Here is a 22,495-nt window from a genome sequence, read left to right as displayed (position 1 = left end):
AGAACATTTTCTAGCAGTAGTAAATCAATTCCTGTGGGTGGGTTTTTTTCTTTACTTTGTTGTAGAAATTATTTTCCAATGTGGAAGAATGCAGCTCCCCAGCTATAGAAGATTTTAAATGCCAAAACTATACAATACATATTACTAAAACATGTTAACACACAAATAATCAAATATGTCAAATCATTCTGAAGCAAGTCATTTGTCAACCTATTCATATGTTTTCTTTCTTTCTTTCTCTAACTGTGAATTTAGTTTTCTTACTCAGCTTGGACTTTGGTCTTATTTACATTTCCATATGTAGATATTTCAAGTGTTATAATCAACAAGGCTACTTAAGTAAAATACTCTGGGTTTTAAACCAGAGAACTGTTAACCTGAAATGACAATGGTGACATGGATGAGAGGAAATCATCAGTTGGTTTCAATAGCAAACATTTATTCCAATCATTTAGACAATGCACAATTTGTCATCTACCCTGATGAACGTGCTCTGAATACTCTGTGATTGCTAGGCTCAGCTGTCTTTTAGCAATCAAAGCTTTGATATATTTGACCGTTACACAAAGAAGCAACTTTTGAACTTTTTTTTTTTTCATTTTAATCTCGACTGATGATAAATTCATTTTGTTTATTTTTTCTTGCTGCATAGAATTCATACAGCTGATCACAGTATCAGAAAACATTTATTATTCATCCAGGGACAACACAAGAGGCTACACATGCAGAGAGCATCCATTCACAGTTTTACCCATTGGATCTACATTTCTACCCATGTGTCACATTACACTCTTTGATTTCACAGGCCTTTGGGACAGACTCTAAATCAGACAAATTCTTTAAAACAATTCCATAGAAATATTCATGTCATTTTTTTTTTTCCTTATCCAATATATATATTAGATATGTTACTCTGGGTGAGGTGTTGGGAGGTGGGACGTGAGGAGTTCTGCTCGTTTTATACATCATCCTAAAGGGAGTATGGACAATGTTAAGGCTTTAATCTAAAGAATTTAACTTGCACCGTCACATCATGTAGGTTCAGTTTTGTTATAATGATTAGGTGATGTCATACAGGCTGGTTTCACATGTATCATGTATTGTCTCTCTATGGGGTAAAAATGGGAGACTTCTTTGATATGTCTACTGTGAAGAGGCTGGTATGAAATTGTATTCTCATGATTAAGTACTGTATGGTTTGTACTGCACATCATAATAAATCTTTAGCACTGAACTTACCTATATATTGAAATAGAAAATGATTTCCTGTACTTGTGTATACTTATTTCTGTAATTTGTCTTGAACATGTTCCTTCATTGTCATGTATTCTGTAGGAATCAGTGGGCTGAGAGTCTAGACTAATGTGTTGTTGGTTTTGGTCTTTTCATGGGATTTGTTTACAGTAAGAAAATATAGTCAAAGTTAGCCTTTAAGATATAATACTGAATTTTGTTTACCTTGTAGCATTGTAATGGATAAGCTTATTTGGGAGAAGGTGTTAATCCTAAATAAACTGTAAGATTTTTGTAACAGTGGTGTACCTATGCATCAGATTGTGACCTTATAGTGCTTTGCAAGTAAATTAATATTTTGCGGTATTTCATATTTCACATCTAACTGTAAGTGGTTATTTGATAGGCAAGTCATCTCTATAAAATGCATCTCAGCACAACAGTGAAGAATATAGCCGAGCTGGCTAATATGTCAACAAATGACACAATCCAAGTTAACTCATGCTAAAATTAAACCTTCATTGGACTGTGCTCCACAAATTGTTCAGACTTTTTGAGAGCAATCAAAACTAGTGCTAGTAATTACCGTGATGATAGTGGGCACAAGAAACTATTCTGAGATGCAGCTTAAAACACAATCTGGCCACTTAAATGCTTGAAGGACTGAATTAGTCAAAGCCTAACATTGAAATAAGACTGTATTTAAAATAATAAGTCTACCTGGATTACTTACCATTTAAGCAACAAAGAAAAAAATAAAAAAGAAAACCAGCCTGTAGTTATGGCCTGAAGGGGCAACAATTACTTAAAAAAGATTGTCATATAACTCTCACTATGAAACACATAAATAAAGTACATACTGTTTAACACTTCTGTAAATTCAAAATAAAAGAACATTTATGATAAAAATCTTGTGATATGCACTATAGAAAAGTGACCATGCAAATGTTAATAAATCATGTACAATATAAAGCAGGCTTGCTATACAAATACTGAAAATTCCATCTGATGATTTATATTTTTCTTCTATGAAAAAATTGTAGCTTTGGCAAATTTTCTCACATAGTGACTCTGGCAAAATATTTTCATAGGTGCCAATGCTGGAGTGTTTGTATCAAATTTACTTTGTATCCAGTGGATGCTTATTTAACCACTGAGATACAAATTAATGATATGCGCTATAATGTAAACCAATGTAAACAACAGATTTTGCCATTCCTCAACTGAGAAACAGTCCACCATCAGCTTTCTCTGTCAGTCACTATCCTGTATGTATTGTATATTAATGTAAGAGAAAAACAAAGCAAAGTAAAACAAAACATAGTCATTTAAGATAGTTACTATCACCATAAACAAACCAGATGGTTTCTGAACAAAATGAACAGCCTCTACTGGCCTCTACATAGCATTTGATACATTGGGTTAGATATGGTAGAAAATATGCTGGTTACTTTATGGCACAAAAGAAATTACTTTACAGCACAGAACTGGGATTAGGTGCTGTTCTTCCAGTGCATACGGCAGAAGGTGGAAGAAGTGCTAAACCCAGCAAAAAAATCACCTGTTACATGCTTATTCTGTTCAGCAAAGCTGAAAATGCCAATAGGTTTTCATTTGATGATGATTATTCTACTGAGGTATTACAGTTTGACAGCAACTGTTCCTGTTGAGAAATGCTACATGTAGCACCTGCAAATGTGGGCTACAACAAAACAAGTTTGAATTTTGCTACAATGATGAGCACATTGCATTACAGAGCATTCTGCTTCCAAAGAACTAAAATGTAAAAGTAGCTCAAATGTTCCTAAGACAGAGGTGATTAAAGAAACACTTTGAACCAGAGTCAGAGGAGAAGATCAATCTCAGTCTCACCTCTGTGCATGGAGTATAAAGATTCCTGGATATGTTTAGCCAAGCGGAAGGAAGGAGCAAACCAGTAGCATCAAAGCAACAAGGCAAAAAAACACAACCTGTATATCAGGTTTATCAAATATGAATGGAGATTAGCCAAAGTGGTTTTTTCCCCCACTGTAAATTGCTGTTTCTATATGTTCCTTTTATGATCTCCTCAGTGTTTCTAAACATAGATGGGAGGTTCCTGAATACCGCGATAATGCTGTGTCTCTTATGGCCATCAATTTAAATATTTTAAACTGTTATATGGTATAAGAGATGGCAATGACCCTTGGATGCTATTGCTTTCGGGGAGAAGCCAGTCAGAGCCATGAAGCATAGCTTCAGCAAATTCAAAACACTCTATCAGTTACCAAATTGTTCAGGAATTTATTAATTTATGCTGCAGACTGTATGAGTTTTTTTTACTTGTTAGCGAACTGAATCTTAAGCTCAGTGACAGGATTCTTCTTAGCAAAATGCAGCTTGGAATTCATACATTCATACATAGGCTTGTAAATTTTACTCTTTTTTTTTTCTATCTGAGAATAGATACTTTTTAACATAGTTGTCCATCTTGTGTGATTTAACTTGGATACTTCCATGCCAATCCAGCCTTGGTAGTGCTCCAACCTCCAGTTAACTAACCATGCCTTTGTGAAAAAAAAAAAAGTAGGAATATTGTTTTTTATTCCTGGAGACCCCTGAAAGAACAACCCCACTTTGTGACTCTGCTAATGTTGGCATTAGGCTGCAGATTTAACAGCAGCAAGTGTATTTTGCAAAATGTCCAAGTGTTCCATTGAAAGCTACAAAGAAAGCTAATAAGCAGATTGAAACCTGCCAAATCCAATTGGAAAGCTTTAGGTCAAGTATTGCATTGAGTTTTTGAAATGTACTAATGATCTTATGGTATAGATAAGCATATTCCAGTGTTTTGCTTCTTTTTTTGTGCTGTAGATATGAGACTGACATGGATATCCAAATGTAAGTACAGGATATAAAGATAAGGTCAGGGTTTACAGTATACAAGGTACAGTAAACGCATATTTCAGTGCAAGTCACAGCATATTTGACTTCATAGCTACAGAAGGAATGCTAAGCACACTTATGGTTCAAAACAGTATTGAGTATGTGGTATCTGTACAGAAAAGAGAAAATACAAAACATATCTCTGTCACATATTAATGTCATAGTTGTTCACTCTTTGTAAAATAAATCATTCTTTATCTACTCAAATTATATAGTATGCTGTATAGTAAATAGTATTTTCTGGTGTAGCACCCTTTTCAAACATACACAGTATTTACAGTGCGGGAAAGTAAACACTGGTTTCACAGCTATGATACAATTATTTTGCTGTAGTTTGCTACAGTTTGAACGTTACTGTGCTACTCATTTCCTTCTTTTTTTGTGATGATTTATACCAAAAACATACAGAATTGTTTAAAAAAGGTTCTCTTGCCCGTAAAGCACTGGCACAGCATCAACATTACAATAGGTTTCCTTAGGAGTGACCACAAAAGTACACAGTGATTATTTCTACAACACTTAAAAGGTTGTGCTTTAGTGTAAACATGTACAAAAATCTCATGCTGAATAAAACATTTTCTTTTGAGGATATAATGATATATACAATGGCATGTAGTACTGACTGTTGTCACAGATATGGGGTTCTCTGAAAATTCAGCTGTGTTGCATTATTAGCTACATCTTCTCAGAAGTCTTAAGTCATTTTATGCGCTAGTCCTTGAAAACGGGAGTTAGCGACGTTCCCTTGTAGAAAATATTCCGGGCATTATCGGGGCTGTTAGCTCTTTCTGGAATCAGGATGATATTATTGCCCTTCCTCTGCAGCGTGGACTCCCGACTGGAGGCGACTGAGAGGGTTTCTGAAGCGGTCTCTCCACCTAGGCCTCCTCCTCCACCACCACCTCCTCCAGATCCTGGACCACTACCATCCCCTGGGGTGACCCTTATGGTTGAGAGACCCTGGGGGTGGAGCCTCTGCTCTGACTGGCCAGTGTTCTGGGTGTGAACAGTAACTATGGGCGGGGTGCTAACAGTGGCAGTGGTGGTAACAATGTGATTGGCGCGCTTCCTGTCAATGGACCCTTCGCGTATCGAGTCCGAGCTCTCTGAGTCTCTATTCAGATCGTTGAGCTCAAAGGACTGCCTCAAACTCCCTCCTCCACCTGATCCTCCCCCTGCTCCGCCAGACCCTGCAGCTCCACCAGGTCCAGTGCCATGATCCAGGGACCGCCACCTCCATGATCCGCTTCCATCTGTGGCTGGAGCTTGGATCACAGGCCTGTTGTTTTCAGGGTGGGCCTCTACTCTGACAATTGCTCCAGTACTTCCTGAAATACTGCCAGTGGTGCTGCCCAGTGAGCTGGGCCCGGTGGTGTTGGTAGGTTCTTGATCAGTTAGCACCCTGTAGTGAGCAGAGCCTTGGCAACTCCCCGTGGTGCTGCAGCCTATGCTGCTCTCATCTAAGCTCTTGGAATGGGTCTGTAGCAGGCCCTGCTGCTTGGACATAGCAATTACTTGCATGATTCGTGGCTGGGTGTTCTGCCCATTATCGTTAGTCCGACAGGCTGTTGTCTTCTCTGCCGCCCTTTGCCAATTTGCCTGAGCTGTGCTATTTACTGTTGACATTCCCTCATTTCCTCCTCCTCCCCCCGTCCTTGGGGAGGTGGTGTTGTAATTTTCATGAGCTTCCTCTGGTATGTGAACCAGCTGTGAAGACCCAGGTCTGGATTGCATTGATATCCTGGCCCCTCCAGTGATGCCACTACAGTTACTAGGCAGGGTGGTGCTAGCACCTGTGGCCAGTTTGGACATGTATGCATGACTATCAAAGCCTCCATTCAGACCCATAGCCGATGGCTCAGAGCTGGATCGGAGCTCCATGCTGCCGTGGTGGTGCGGATGCTGGGAGGATTGGCCAGATGACGAATCTACAGAGGAGGAGAAGGAGTCTGGGACCTGCAGGGAGCATTTGTGGTTGTTATTCTTACTCTTCCATTGAGACAGAAGCTGCTTTGAGCGGCTAGAGTCCATGGAGGCGTGATGAAGGGTGGCGGCGTGACGTCTGGCTGCTTCCTCATACGCCGCCATGGCCTGGGGGGTGTGCACTCGAGGAAGGGTGTGGCTGAAGGTGACCATGGCATCTTTGCTCTGGGAGCTGTGGGGGGAGATGACTTCCACATCTGCACTGGAGCGCTTCATGCTGTCATCAGGCCTCTGCTGCTGAAGACCTCGGTGGAGGAGGCCCTCAGAGTGGGAGGTGGGTATGCCCGCCTCCCCAGCCATGCTGGCTTTCATTTGCAGGTGGTGGAGGACGGCCTCTTGGCTTATGTGGGGCAAAGAGCAGGGGGGGCGGTGGAGCAGTGGAGGGGAACTGGTGCCAGTCTCCTCACTAGGCTGGAAATTTCCGACCGCATACAACCCCTGATAACAGAGGAAACCAAGAAACATTATTTAGAGTAAAACATTTAACTGAAGCTTATCTTGTTTAATACTAAAATTAGTTCATTTATGGTTTTGCTCTGGAAGCCCTTGTGTGTATGTAATAGGTTTAAAAATTCAGTTCTCAGTTTTATTTATGACTTAATCAAATTATGCTTTTCTAAATTAAGACCATATCTTTTTCAACCTGTTAGCACCCAAATGGAATGGGGACTCAGCAACTCAACAAATCTATGGTTTAGGATTCAGAACTCTCCCAGTGGGTGCAAGGATGAATTCCCCCACTGCCAATAAAATGAATCTGTTTCCTGCTATCCAGTGCTATCAACTATTACTCACTCTCACTCTGATCTAGTACTGTGTTTAACAGCAGGCCTTGAAAGGTCTCTGGCTACCACTTATTTAAACCTGTCTACCAAAATTTACCATTGAGCAACTTGTCAGGCAGGAAAGAGGAGGGGGTAGAATAGCATTCATTTATGCAGTTCTTTTTGTTTGAATATGTTGCTCTCAACCTTAAGGCTGAACTAGACTCATATGTCATGATGACTTATGAATGACTATCTTTCAACATCCGTATTAATAATAATAATTTCTAAAAACTACATGGCCTGACACAACATGTAAGTGAGTCTACACATAAACAAGGTCATATTGTTGATTTAGTAAAAACACGGGAGGTGAGCATTGATACTATATCAGTGTGGATATTACTGTTTCATCATCATTTTTACTTGCATTTTGAAACACTTTTAGACACACAAAGGATCTAAAACTTGAAAAGTATTAGTATTAAAAAGTAAAATACTGCTGCAGGGCTTCATTTTTACTGACTTTGTATGATCTCTAGATCCACACAGCCTGGGGGATTCCATGAATGAAATGGTTGACATGATTAATGGTAATCTGTGATGCACTAGATCAACTAAGAGAACAGGTAAAACATCACCATGGCTAAATAATTCATCTGAAAGAAAAAGATTTAAGATATACTATAGGATTTTTAAAGATTCCATAATCACTTACAACAGTGCTATACACTCAGCTAGGAGAATATATTTCTCATGGTTATCACAGAGAACACAAATAATCCCAGGACTGTTCTCCACTATCAGACAGCTGCTGAACCCAGTCCCTGCTTTCTAATTTTCTCAACCAAACATCGTCTGTGAATTGTGAAAAATATGCCACAGTTTTTACCCACAAAATTACAATAAAAAAATAAGAGATTCAGACTCAGACAATCCTCTAGCCAACCCTCTAAAATATGCCAATTATGAGTTCTTTTAACTTGAATAGTCCTGAAAAGCTTGGTAAGATTGTAGCTCAGAGCAATCCCTCAATGTGCCAACTTGACTCCCTCCCTACTACATTTTTAAAGATTAAAAAAATTATATATATTTTTAAAAATATTTTGGAAATCATTAACAAATTTCTAGAGACTGGAATCTTCCCTCACATTTTCAATATTGCAGTTGTAGACCCATGCTTAAGACACTCTTGAGTAATTACAGACAAATATCTAATCTGTCTTTTATTCTTATATGAAAATATTAATTAATATTCATATAATATAATAATCACAGCATGGAAACTGCTCTCACCAAAATTAGTAGAGATCTGAGAATGAATGCTGTAACAAACAGGGTTTCACTCTTCATATCAGTGGTAGTTGGTTAATATTGCAGCTCTTCCTTCAATTACTCTACATCAATGTAATTACACTACACTCGTTTTTGGTTGAAAACTTGACCTGAGCCTAGCAGTGCTGCAATGTGGAATTAAGCTTTCATTGTAAAGGACTGCTGCTGTTGAACCCATCAGAGATAGAAACAACCTCATGTACAGGAAAGCCATTGTAAAGGGAACAGTTGATGGGAATGCCCCCCTACCAGGTAGACAGCAATAGCTCCTCCAAGCAGGAAGCCCAGGTAGACATCAATGGCGTGGTTCTTGTACTGAATAATCCTGGTCAGACCGCAGATGATGGCACAGATAATGAAGGAGAAGACCAGCAGGGGCTTGAGTAGCTTGGATGAGTCCGTCAGAGTGCTGTTGAAGTACATCTATGGACACATGACGCATTCACTGATTTATCTTCTGTTGTCCTTATGATTCTTGCTTTGTGTTATAACAGTGTACTATTCCATCACCTTTCCCAGGCTGCATTATTTGGCATTTATCTCCTCTAAACAGGCCACTCTCTCTGTATTGTCTGATTATTGGCAGTGTTCCACAAAGTGTGAGTCACCATCTCCAATGTCAGCTTTTCATTTGGAGTAGGTTAACAGGGCTCCAGAGTAACTTTTTACACTGGTTGCACTGGTGAGCCTAAATTTTAAATTTACCAACACATAATTTAGGTGCACCAAATACTTTCCAGCACTCCCTTTGGCACTGGCATAATACATTTTAAGCATTGCCCTTTTTGTAATTTCCCATTCGTTTATGTAAACAGGGGTGCAGTGCTTAGGCCACACTCTTTGCAGTAAATGCAAAGACTAAACACTGTTTTATTATTTCTGAGCACAGATTTGACCAGTCATTCTTGAGAACCCAAATATTTCGTATGTTTTAGGCTCTGGATCTGGCTCGGAGTTAGATGAGGTCAGTCTCTGCCAAAGATGCTGCATAGACAGGTGGTGAAGCAGAAGTGAAGGTAGCTGAAAATGTTTGTAGCACTTGACATATCTTTGGTTGCATGTGTGACCAACATGGTTGCACTCTGGAGCTCTGGTAAATATGCCAGTCATTGGCTGCTGTGGTCATTCTCTAGACATCTTTAATAGCAGTCAGTATTAATATGTTAATATGTGTGTGTGTGTGTATATGCGTATATATGTACATATATTAGGCAGTGTGAGGGTGACTGCTAAATGGCATTGATAATATTTTTGTTTTTTATTACATAGTTATTATATAGTTTTTACTACTACTACTACTACTGAACAATGGAAAACTAGGTCTCTGGACATACTTCAGCCTTTGCGACAGAGTGGACAGTCTGATGTATATATGGAACTGACAGCTAAACTAGCAGGAACATCTAGGACACGAGGTAGGACTGTCAACTAGTTTCCATGGCTGAGAGCAGACAGTGCCTTGTCAGCAGTGGTAGCTGAAGAATAAGGATCATGCCAATTAGGATCTAAACTGCTAATGACATTGATAGCTGAGTTCTCAATGTTCTGTTCACCTAGTCACCTGTAGCACAGTATATATTATAAGGAGACCTGCTTTATATGAGGAAAAAATTCCTGACTTAACTAGCTAATTAGCTAGCTAGCCTGCAAATAGATTTTATTAGATTGTTCCTGAAAAGTGGACATTTTAGAGATGAGTGGATTCAACACAGTGAGGCAAAAAATAGCAGCAGAGGAAAGAACCAAGCAAACAGTAAATCTTGGCTAATTCCATTATCCATCACTCACAAATGTTTGGCTGTGTCAGTTTGTACTGTATCATTAGGCACTTCATGGGAGGGTGAACGTGGCTAAATGTTTGCGTGGGCGCAAACCATTACTCACCGAAACATAGACAGCAGCGAAGGATGCGAGGGTAGCGTGCTGCGATGGGAAGGATTTTCTGCAAGAGATGAAACAGAAATAGACTTAACCAACATTCACATTGTATGTGTGAGTCAACAGGAGGTGGAGAGAAACACAAGCATAATGAGATATCTCAAACACCACGCTGCGCACACATCCGTTGTTATGGGTTGGATGACTGAACCAAATTAGATGCCTCTTTTCATGCTCTTCAAGCTTTTGTTAACATGTTAGAACCCCAACATAATTCAGCAAAGGCAGTGAAGCAGGTTTTTACATTGTAGTTATATCTTTATCTGATGCCACTAGCCAAGTATCAATGGATCATATACTGTAGAAGCACACATTTAGTGTGCATGTCTGATCTAAAGGCATATACTGCAGTGTAGCAGCAGTAGCTTGACTCTGTGCTACATGTTGGAAGTGAACATGTGGCCCAGTTTCTCACTGAGCTCCATCCCTGTGACCTACTTCTGACAAGTTGCTCCTCCAACCAGCCCTCAGCTTTACTCCTGACTGTGCATATGTGTGAATGTGTGCATTCATGCAGTAGTATATAGCTGTGTGTGTGTGTGTGTGTGTGTGTGTGTGTGTGTGTGTGTGTGTGTGTGTGTGTGTGTGTGCGCGTGCGCGCTCCTTAAACCAACATTCACAACATCTGTGGAGTCATAAAAATTACATACACATATGAAAACTGATAGCACTGCGTCTGCATAAAATAACGCATTTAAGCAATGAAGTATCCAACATGAATATTGCTGTGTATTAGGCATATATGACTATACATGCATATTTTATGGCTTTTCTAAATACAGGTCTGTTCAAGTCAACAGTCAGGTGACAATATTTTGAGTGAAACAGGTTTTACTCTGTGATCATTCCTCCTTTTCATATTGAGTATAAGGAGGTCTCTTCCTTGCATGCCTCAGATATACATGTAAGAAATTTCACAGTAGTAGTATTATCTGCTTTAGCTGTTGGAGTTAGAAACTAGTGGATATCTATCTTTGTAGTTCCGTCTCTGTGTTCAAAATATTCCTCCATGAAGCTCAGCTTGGAAACACTGTCCAGGGAAAAACACAGGGGGAATTTTACACTAATGAGACTTTAACTTTAGAAGATACCAACCTCATTTTTATTAACATTGACCCTTTTATTAAAATCAGGTAAATATTGAAATATACAGTGTTTGTTTCATTGACAGACTGTAATTTTGTCAGCCATTAGAGTAATAGGAAGAGATCTTTTAGACTTTTAATGTTCTGTATGAACAGAAGGAATGATTACAGCAAGCAAAAATCTGTTTCAGGCATGAGTATATTGTTTTGAAAAGTCTTAACTATATAATATAATCAATGCAATCTATTTCAGCCAATTTTTCACACTTTATATTATACAGTATATCATGCTGTTTGATCACATTCCCTATAAACATCACTGTTCCTGCAGCATGGTCCCTGTTTACCAGCTGTTGATGTTATTTACCCCCTTTAATCAGCTAGTTCCAGGAACTAAGGAGCTCCAGGTACTGAACTACAAATGACTTTAGTCTCTTCTGTTTGTGTTTTGACCACATCTTAAAAACTGCTGAAAATTAGACTAACTATACAGATAATAAATTAAAAGAGAGTAGCACTGCAACACATCATTTTAACATAGCTGGAAACAATAACATAGATTTGGCCTCTAATTTACTGTTATACAAGTCACATTGTAATGAATGGATGTAAAGTTTCCTTGCTAGCTCTTACTCTTTGTGGTTAACAGAATTCATTTTGGTGGTGATGATGATGATCTCCTGTCACACTAAAAGTTCCACTTGTAGGTTAGAAATCTCAGCAGCCAGACTACAATTAAATTTGTCAAACATATTTCAAGCATTATGTGAAAAGATAATTATTCGAATAATTATTCGAAATGTTAACTTGGTATTTTAGGATGACCTCCAACCCAAATCATAATGTATCATAGTGTTATACCTTTGCAAAATGAAGGTAGTATACAATGCTATTTCTGCTGTTAAAATAGGTTAATAATACCCCTGGTGCACAAACACTGCAGTAAAACAGCTTTTCATCCTGCTCTGGAAACGAGACTGAAGCTAAAGCTGGCACAGAGAGAGCAGAAGACAGTGTTTATGCCAGGAGCAGTAGGTTATATTTAGACCCCCATACTCTGCAGCCAAAACTATGTGTGTCCTAAATGCATGGGTCAAACCTAGCCTCATCCCTTTCGCCCAGATCCCCACACTATCTACTGCGACACACATGAACTCACATGGAAACGTGATTCCATTAAATTTCACAGAAACCAATCTCCATTATGGTCCCTGGTTTAATCATAGACAGTCAGGTTCAGAAAGGAGAGGACTGCCATTAGACAGACTCAGTCACTATGCTGACATGTGCAATATTCCTGCTAAACTGTTTACATATCTAATGAAAATGAATATTCCACTAATATTCCCTTTTACATGCAGCTATGTGATATTTACGCTTATCCAAAAACCTGTTGATATCCAAGTCTTGAGCTTCTTTTTTTTGGGCATGCATCTCTAGCCCTGCCTTGCAAGCTGTTGTCTAGTTGGTTTGTGTACAACACACAGGGCTGACTGTAAACAGGTAAAAGGCTTTGTGTTGCAAACTGCCGTAAAGACCCCAACACTGATGTACACTATATACATGTCCAAAGAATGCTCTCAAAACCCAAATTATATCGGCATTTCCGAAAGAAGAAAATGCTACATTTGGAAAAAGGCCATATTGTCATATCAGGATTAATAGTGGAATATGATTGTGCATGTAAACATACTGAGTGTTGATGACTTCGACTAATGTTGTTCCAGAGAACCTTTGCTGGGTATTATTTAGTATTGAGTCCTACTCAGGCTGTCTCAGAGGACTTGGACACTAACATCCAAATCACAGGGAATTACATCACATCCCTCTGTCACTGTTCTTTCTCTTTGATCAAAGTAATCCTGCTCTGGCTCATACTTTTATGCAGCAAGAAACAAATCAGCAAAATCCTTAACAGACGTTAGGTTCAACTGAAAATTTACAGTCTGATAGCTACTTTATGTTAATTCCATGAATTGGCTAAATTACAAAATGAACCTGCCTGCTGTTACGTGGTTAGAATGTTTTCTGTGTGCTAATGAATGAATGCTTGGTCAGTAATTAAGGCCTAATAAAGGCACTTAATTTGAAACTTTTAGAGTGTAGAATTATTTGTACTCTTACGGCTTCCATAGTAAATTCAGTAAAGAAAGTTCATTTCCACAGCAGTAATTACATCAGTACAACAACAGTTATATACCCGTTATCAATAGTCACAGCATACTCACCTCTCTGCTGCTCTCACTGTCTATTTTTAACATTTTAACTGAAGTCATGTTTACTCTGTGTTGTCTTCCTTCTTTTATCAGAAATTCAATTGTCTTTTGAGTGAAAATGGAGAAAGTCAAACTGTTTCCACTAATCTGATGGATGGAAACATGCTAACACTGACTCAGACATTTTTTACACCAAAACTAGTACATGTATATGTATATGTACAGTATATGCAGGTTTTTTAAACACGGGTAAACCCACTAAAGGCAACTGACTCTCTTTGCCAGTGGAGGAGTTTGCCTTTCTGTTGTTTTTTTCTGGCGTGTCATGTGTGTGTGTCATGTTCAATGTCATGAACACGCTGGAAAACAGGATTAGTAAACAGCAAAAAGCAGCATGGAAGCCAATGACTCCTCTTCCCTTCAGATCAACACAGGCTCTCTCACCTCACTGTCTTTCCAATGCATTGTGTTTTATTTAGCATATATTTGTTTACATTTTGGCAAATTTATACCGAATTAGCTATTAGCAGCTCCTGTTCCTGATTACTTTGAAACTAAAGAAACAAAGCTGATGATTCTCTGGAAGGTGCTGATTCTGAGTGGATTTCTGGACTTGTATTCATGATTGACATCAGAGATGATGATGTCCTTGGGAAGTGCAAGTCACACCGAATGTGTTTCGCATCTGTGTGCTCAGACTGGATCCGAGTTATGACTCAGAGAATGAGTATGAAGTCTGATGCAAATTCACCTCACGCAGCATCTTTGCCTCTCCATCAGCTCTTTTGCTGACCCCCTAAGGAGGCTTATGTCTTTTCTCTTTTGGCTTCGTCCTGCTGAGTGTCCATATTCTGTAATTGCTAGATGGTGAAATGCTGTCCGTAATGGAACACAGTGAATATGTCAATTGCCAACTCCCTTGAAATTTTAATCTCGTCTGAATGGGGCTCAAGACAAACTTACATAGGAGGGAAAGGTTGGAAGTGTCACCTAAGACGCCAGCTTGGGCCTCTCTGTGTGGAGTTTTCATGTGGCTATGTGGTTTTTTGTCTTTAATATCTGCCTGTTTCAAATTAATACCTATCTGTAGTTATATAGAATAATCTTATCATAATCTAGTTATATAAGAGAGAATTCATAGTATTGTACAAACACATTGTATTAAACATTAAACATTAAATACAGCAAACCAAAACATTTTTTTCCTCCCTACCTGCCCTGGTTGATGGCTGTGGGGTCAGCCCCTGAACAGATATCCTCCATGACATAGGGGTTCTGCTCACAGCTGACGTTGCAGCGTGGTGTAATTGGGTTTACACACAGTGAGGAAGTAGGGTGTTGGGTAGCCTGTCATCAGTTGGAGGATGTCGGTGATGAGGGCCGTGGCACAAAGACCAAACGCATGAACGCCTGAGGACAGAGGAGGATGTGATGTAAAAGCACAGAAACAAGCTTAAGACGTGGAGGCATAACATTAGTCATTGTTGGATGTGCTGCACAGGGCCAATATGTACAGGCAATGTCATTTTTTGCTTTGATATCAGAAAGCTAAAGCCTTAGAAATGTATAGTTTTTATAGTTGATAGACACACAAAGTTTAACTGATATAACTTGCTTTAATGCCAACTTTCTAAGACATGCATACATGCATAAAACAACACTTTAGACTACAGCAGTTTGTCTGTAGCTGAGAAATGTTAGCATAACATTAGTTAAAGCTACTATATGCAAGTTCTGGAATTGCAGGTTCTTGTGCTAGCATGAGCCCAGCCTGTCTGTCAAAGATTTCCTTTGGGTAATGTTGGTAAATGAGTCATGAGAAAACAACAAATGCAAATATAGTCATCAGACAGTAACCGTACTACCAGGCCAGTGCGTAGAGGGAAAATGAAAATCATCGTACCAACGAAGCGGACGGCTCTGCGTATGAAGGAGTTGAAATTGCAGCCTGCGGCGTTGATGTTGGCCTCGGCCCCAGCGCCACTCTTCCTTCGAGACAGGCAGCAGAACAGGATGGCCTCCCCGATCATTATCTGTTAGTACAACACACAGCAATGACACACCTCTTACATGTGTTTACATGGAGTAAAGTGAGTGGGTGACTACTGAGGATTATGGCCTTGGACACATCATGCTTGGACACAGACGTAAGTCTGTTAGTGTCGTACTCCACTGCAACTGAGTGTTTGATGTTGGTGATGTCCCGGCTCGGCCTATCTATGCCCCACCCCACCCCCCAGGCCCTGGTTTAAGCCAACAGTTCAGACCACGACATCTCCTTCCTGATTAATAAACTGACACTCACAAATATCCACTCCGCCAGAAGTGGCATGTGGTGTTATAGTACCATACTTGGCCATACATCTGCAGAGCAACTCTCTAGGATCAAAGACGACTGCAGAAAGAGGAAGATGGAGTAAAATGTGCTGTATATAGTGTTGAACAGAGGGATGGGAGACGAACAATGGTTGGAGCGAGGAAAAAAGAAGGCAGCATCAGTGATGGACAGAGTGAGGGATTAGGAGTACTTAGAGGAGGGCCTCCGGGGATCTGCATAATACTGAGACTGACACACTGTATTCATGAGTTTCGCTAAACGAGGGTTTATCTGAGAAATTTAGACCATATTTTTCTCTCGCAAAGGAGAAACAACTGTTGTCTCTCATTCCTTCTTCCTAGAATTTAGATTCTTCTTGTTTTATTTACAGACTAAGGATTGCTGTTGAGAATCCTTCACGTCTGTCAGCGCGCATTTCTGTTCATCCAGATCATAATGACGCTCAAAGTCTCCACTGAAAGTCAAAGAGTCACTCCACCAGCAAAACATTCAAACACAAGACTGGAAGGTGCCATCACTCTCATAGAGTTTGGCAGGTCTTTTATTACAAAGATTGATAGTAAACCAGGTGTAAATTGACTCTAATAAAAGTTCATTAGCATCTTGTTTATCAATCAGATGTGATGTCTAAAACGCTGTACAGACCCCTGTTGAATACAGATTTGAACTGTACTGGTTGTATAATGTAATATGTGTATTATGTGTAAGGCTGGGTGTAATTATAATACACTCTCTGGCCACTTAATTCGGAAAACCTGTAGGCCCACTAATGCTTATTCATGCCATTATCCACTCAGCAAATCATGTGGCATCAATGAAATTCATAAAATCATGCAGATACAGGTCAAGCGCTTTAGTTAATGTTTGCTATAAACATCAGAATGACCTCAGTGACTTTGACCGTGGTATGATTGTTGGTGTCAGACAGGCTGGTTTGAGTATTTCTGAATCTGCTGATCTCCTAGGATTTTCACACACAACAGAGTTAACTCAGAATGGTGCGAACAACAAAAAACATCCAGTGAGCAATAGTTCTGTGGATGGAAATGTCACAGTTTATCTGTGTATTGTTGCTGACCATGTGCATCTCTGTATGGCCACAATTTACCCATCTTCTGATGGCTACTTCCAGCACAAAAATGCACCATGTCACAAAGCAAAAGTCATTTCAAACTGGTTAATAATGGCTCAGTGTCTCAGCAAATCATTACAAGGATACAACTCAGTTTTTCCCCCATGTTTTCTCTGTTTCATCCGGTAAAGGAAAAATTAGCAAAAGTAAATGATTCATTTTAGCTAAAAGATTCGTTCAGGACTCCTATGGGTCATATATTCCACACTGGGGCCATTACACCGGGTGTTTTTCCATCCTACTGGACTTAAAGAACAGTGTAATGTCTCCATTACCACAGATTGAAAATCAATAATTTAAGATACTAATGCAGTGTACATCCTTAATATACATGTCTCAGCACAAAATCTAACTGTCTGAACCCATGCAACCCATTTAGATATTCCTTAGCCTGACAACTTTTTACTTTCTTTTGTACTGCATCACATAGTGGTGTTGTGCATCCACAGCTCTTTATATTTTTAGTGAGTCAGCATGCTAAAACACACCACTAAAGGGAATGTTGCTAATTTTGTAGATATTTGGCCTTAAATCAAAGTGTTGGATAAACTGACATTTTGACCTGATGGCAATGATAGATGAAAAGTCTGTGAGTGTTTGATAAATACAGAACATGAGCTTGGAGAATGCATCATATCTGCATGCAGCACAAAAGCTGCAGTAAATCCGGTCCTAAGAGTCTACAGCAGACTAGCAGCTCTGTGAGGTTGTGCAGAGGCCCGGTGGTACATGGAGCTAAATGCTAACGTCTGCTGTGTTGAGATATTCCACCGATTAAGTGAAAAGTTTGACCTATTTGTCTGTTGAACAGGATGTCTGCCTGCAGATAAATTTCACATTCATCTGCAGGCAGACTTACCCTATATTAGCACCACATGAACTACAGCAGTTATTTACAGAAAATGCTGTTTGAAATTATTATTAAATTATTCAGAAATGATTTGCAAACTATTGGCAAATTATTCAGAATTTGCAGTCCCAAATAATTTAGTGTCTTTGAATTTTGTTTCTCTTTCTAATGGTCTTGCTAATGGTCTTTGAAAAACATATTTGAACTGAATTATCTCTCTAATTCTAACTTGATAACTCCATCCCAGGATCTATCCTTTGTTGTTCAAGAGAGTGTCACACAGTGGCTACTCAGTCATCTTGTCATTTACTAAACAAAAAAAAAAACCCTCCAAACCAGAAGAGGGAGACAACGCAGCAAGTCTTTTACATTTGAGCTTTTACACTTCAGTAACTTAAAAATAATTCACTGCAGCAGCTCCAACAACCACAGCCTCCTATCTTTTAATTCATCAAAAACCTGCTTCCACCTCATTGAATATCTTCCCCAGGACCAGGCAGCGTGCTCTTACGATTTCACCAGAGGAACATGAATTGAGTTTGAGTAACTTTAACTCAGTCAAACTCATTTTCCCACAAGCCTTGCAGGGTGGGCTGCAGCTCTAACACAGAGCGACAGTCAAAGCACTTGAACGCTCGGCAGCCCGCAAGAGGTATCCTGACATGAGGACAGGAAAGCCTCAGGTCTTCCTCTCTACCACAAGTTGCTGGGGGGATGTATCTCTGAGGAGAAATGTGTTATCACCTGATATGAGGAGCCTGAGTCTATTGATGTCAGGAGGGTAAAAAAAAAAAAAAAAGACCCGTCTGACTGATATCAAAGAGAGCTGTGTGAGATGTGCACATCTTTGATAGATGAGTTTTCCCTCCATCAAGCTGGTGAGACAGCTCTGCTGCACTTCTAGGCTTCTGGGAAGACACTGTGGTTTTAAGCTTGTGTCTCTCATTCCAAAAATTACTATGCATCCTACTTTAGAATCAGTTGTTCACTGTTAATAGGTTTGGCATCCTTGTGAGCTAAGGATAGAGCTGAAGTTTTTTTTTTTTCTTCTGCTGCTGCTTTTTATTTTTATTTTTTATGTTTAACGCCTTTTGGAGCCTGGAAGGCAGGGACATGGTGGGGATAGAATGTGATTTGGGTGGATGAGAGCTCAGTACTGATGTTTTAAAATACTCTAAACTATCAACTCTGTGCTCGGGGATTCGGGGCTACTTTTAGTTCTGGAATGTGAGAGCACTACCTATCACTTGAACAAAATCAGAGCACGTCACTATCTCACTGACTTCCATTAGATATCATACCTGTAACTGTCATGACCAAGTCTGACTCTGACTAAGGAGCTTTGGTGAATGTTGAAGTATATAAATTTCATTGAAGACTGCTGGGACATGCCCCCCTTACTTTCCAGTACCTTTTTTTTCCTCTCACTTTCACAGCTTCATTTTTTTTATCTCTAAAATCCCTCTAATCAGTGTGTATGTCCATCCATGTTTCTGTTATCAGCATGCACCCAAAGCAACTTGTTTGGATTATTTTTGCCCTCAGTTTTGCCTCTCAGGCCACATAGAAGCTGGAAGCACTGCAGACACTCGCCAGGGCTGAAAAAAATACCCATAAACTTTAAATTAAAAATTAAAAATAAAAGTATTGAGTGTAATGGAGTGTGTTGTGTTGCTACTCTTAGCTGTCAGAAAAAAGTCATCAGTGAGATAAAGTGTCTAAACTTTAGTCTATTTTTATCAGCACAAAATGTAGTTGAAGTGTGATGTTTCTACAAAAAGCAGCTTCTTGTGAACATGCCCTGAAGTTTGAATAAGGAAATGAGTCATTGCTCATCTTAAGAAGAGCTGCTATAGTCCAGGTGGAACATGACTAAACGCTTGAGCGTAGTGGATGATGTGGGCGGATTCGCTCCACAGTTCAGTGTAGTGTTGAGAAAATACCTCTTCTCACATGTTGCCAGTTACAAAAATGATGACGAAAAAGCGTGGATGTCTAATCTGCATTACTCAGAGGTTAACAGTGTTGTAGGGCAAAAGAACATCAGCACATGTAATACTGAGCATCTCAGAAGGTCCCAGGATTTGAGTAAGAGCAGCGAAATACTGAGATCAGCATCATGACTTATCATTAGCCTTTCCTGTTTACCATCTCAGTCTTTTCAAACACTCCTCACTCTCGGGAGTGTATTGCAGTTTGTAAGCACCAGCACCTTAATGCACTTGGCTTACCAAGGCTTCAGCCCTGGGCCTCTGACCAAACAGGGGCCTTACAAGACTTTTTTCATCTTACGTGGCCCCTGGTTGGTTGGAATCTATACCATGACAAGTCTGATTGTAGACTACATATGTGTGGAACGTGCATGCACTCTGACTGACAAAACTAAACAAAAGTGTCATCAAACAAAGCATTATTTATCTACATTTGATAATCAGAGCATCGGGGGAAGCTGTTTACAGGCTTCACAAATGTTCTGAGTACTGTAAATGCAAATAAATAATGCTTTGTTTGTGATCACCGTGTAGTTTCAACAGCTGAGCATTAGTCATGTATATCTTGGCCAATAATTTTGTCCCTTTTGCTAATTTTCTATATTTACATGAAGCTTAAAGGGGCTGAAAAAAGGATCAATCAAAGGTCACGGACCATGTTTGAGCAGGATCCAGCTCAAATAAAGCCCGATTGTATGATAATATTTTTTGTGCTGTAGAGCAAACAAAAAAAAAAAAAAAAACTTGATTTAATAACTTCAGCATAATTTTTCACTCCATATGCTCTTAAAGGGGCTGTGTCCCTTGGGATTTGCAAGCCGCAAGCAGCTGTTTCTGAGCATCTAAGCTGCTGATTTTGAATGATTTTTGTTATAGTTCTTATGTTGGTGTTATTCAACCTTTCTGAGGCTACTGCATATTCATCCTGGCGCCAGGCCTTTATTTGTCAGGACTTTGTGCCATTACACTCTCCTAAGGTGCTGATCCTGCTGCTGGGAGCATCAAGGGCACTATCCAGCACCTTGGAGAGCGCCATGATGCATAATCCTGAAAACTAAAAAGACTGAGGCCCCTCCTCTGGTAGAGACAGCTTTTTTTTTTTTTTTAAAAGGATTAAGACTTAGTTTTAGGACTCAGGTAACAATTAGGTCAAGGTTATGGTTTGGGAGTTAAGGCATTTAGGTGTGATGGTTAAGTTCACAGTGAAGGGTTGGGAATGTATTATGTCATCGAGTGTCTCCATGGGAATAGTGGGGCAAACGTGTGTGTGTGTTTTTATCTGTGTGTGTGTGTGTGTGTGCTTTCAGAAGCCTCCAAGGAAGTGATGACATGCCTGGCTGGCCACAGAAAATGAGCTTGTGTGGCCTGAGGTGGACAGGATCATAGCTGATAATATAGATCAACAGCTTTCCTGGCCTGGAGAGACCTGTCCTCCTGACCCTCGACTCAGACCTTCTACATCTACAAAGTGAGGGCATATGTTGGTGTGCTGTCTGTGGGGGGATATTAGTAGAGCGTCTATCCCAAAGGCAAAAGCCTTTTTTTTAACACTGTTTGTGGCTGTGTATTTGTGTGTAAGCACCAATGTGTTTGATGCTAAAGCACGACCCCCTGGGAGTTACTGTACTCCAGCTGGGTCTCCGTGTACACAGCTGTGATAAATCTAAAGAAAATCTTCTCAAAGAAATCAGCATCAGGTGACTAATTAGTCAGGTTGACTAATAACCACATAATTTATGTGAAATAAATTATGTGGTTATTAGTCAACAATAATGTATTTACTTGTTGACAGCCCTAATAATTTCACATACGTTTTCTGTCAGCAGAAAAATCATTGAACTGAAATTTGCATTCAGATTTGGCCGGCTGGCTAGCCACAGTAGCTGAGAACCTAGCTTAGCTTGCTGGCTAACTGGATCATCTCAACATTGAACAGAAACAGCTGGTCTATTTGCATGTTTAAATACACAATACTGTCATGTCAAAGGGCAAAGCACCTGCAATATGGCTGTCAGAGGCTGTACTTATCTGTGTTACATTTTACATTTTTGTCTTTTCATTGATCCTTACCGTGATGGCAGGTCCGGCAAAGGCCAGGCTGAGCAGCATCAGCAGGGGGATGACCTCGTGGTTGGGGTCAATGTAGGGCAGGCTCAGGCTGCGGTCATGGCACGTGAAGCCGGACTTCACTGGCTTGAACACATCCGTCCACTCCAGGAAGTACAGACTGACCACAGACGACACCAGGATCGGCAGCTATTGGCGGACACAACAGGAGAGACAAAGGTAAGAGGAGGTTCGGAGTCTTAAACAGCTGAGGCAGAAGGAGCTTTAACAGATTGCCAATGAATAAATAAATAGATAAACAGGCAGTGAATGTTTCAAATGTCCCCATAACCCTATGGTCCAACGAACAAGCTAATTTGATTTGATAATGAAGACAGAGGCATGGAAAATAGTTTTCATGACCTCCGGGGAGCGAGGATGGTGCTGAGGGTGATGGAAGATGGCATGTGGAATTAATTGGTCTTATGAACATCAAGTCCTCCCACTGATCTCAGCTCAGATCTAGTGCATGAATCCTCCTCATCTCAACAATCAGAATGCCAGCTAGTTAATTTTTATTATAGCCAGCTTGAGGTCTTAAAATCATAACAAGCACAGCAGTTCAATCCCAACCATGAAATAAAGTTGGAGTAATAAAG

The 22,495-nt window shown here is 39.8% G+C and overlaps 1 protein-coding gene across 1 annotated transcript in view; it reads right to left on the bottom strand.

Moving 5' to 3' along the window:
- Positions 1-418: 418 nt before the first annotated feature.
- Positions 419-22,495, bottom strand: part of LOC108898448 (phospholipid phosphatase-related protein type 4) — a 35,557-nt gene continuing 13,480 nt past the window's right edge. Inside the window, 7 exon segments of the mRNA XM_018698307.2 lie at positions 419-6,579; positions 8,490-8,663; positions 10,125-10,182; positions 14,693-14,772; positions 14,774-14,889; positions 15,383-15,512; positions 21,861-22,046. Coding sequence (XP_018553823.1) covers positions 4,870-6,579; positions 8,490-8,663; positions 10,125-10,182; positions 14,693-14,772; positions 14,774-14,889; positions 15,383-15,512; positions 21,861-22,046 — 2,454 coding nt within the window. The 3' untranslated portion in view covers positions 419-4,869.

The sequence above is a fragment of the Lates calcarifer genome, linkage group LG24 (genome assembly GCF_001640805.2).
Source record: "Lates calcarifer isolate ASB-BC8 linkage group LG24, TLL_Latcal_v3, whole genome shotgun sequence".
Classification (NCBI taxonomy): Eukaryota; Metazoa; Chordata; class Actinopteri; family Centropomidae; genus Lates; species Lates calcarifer.
This window is presented reverse-complemented; position numbering and strand designations above follow the sequence as displayed.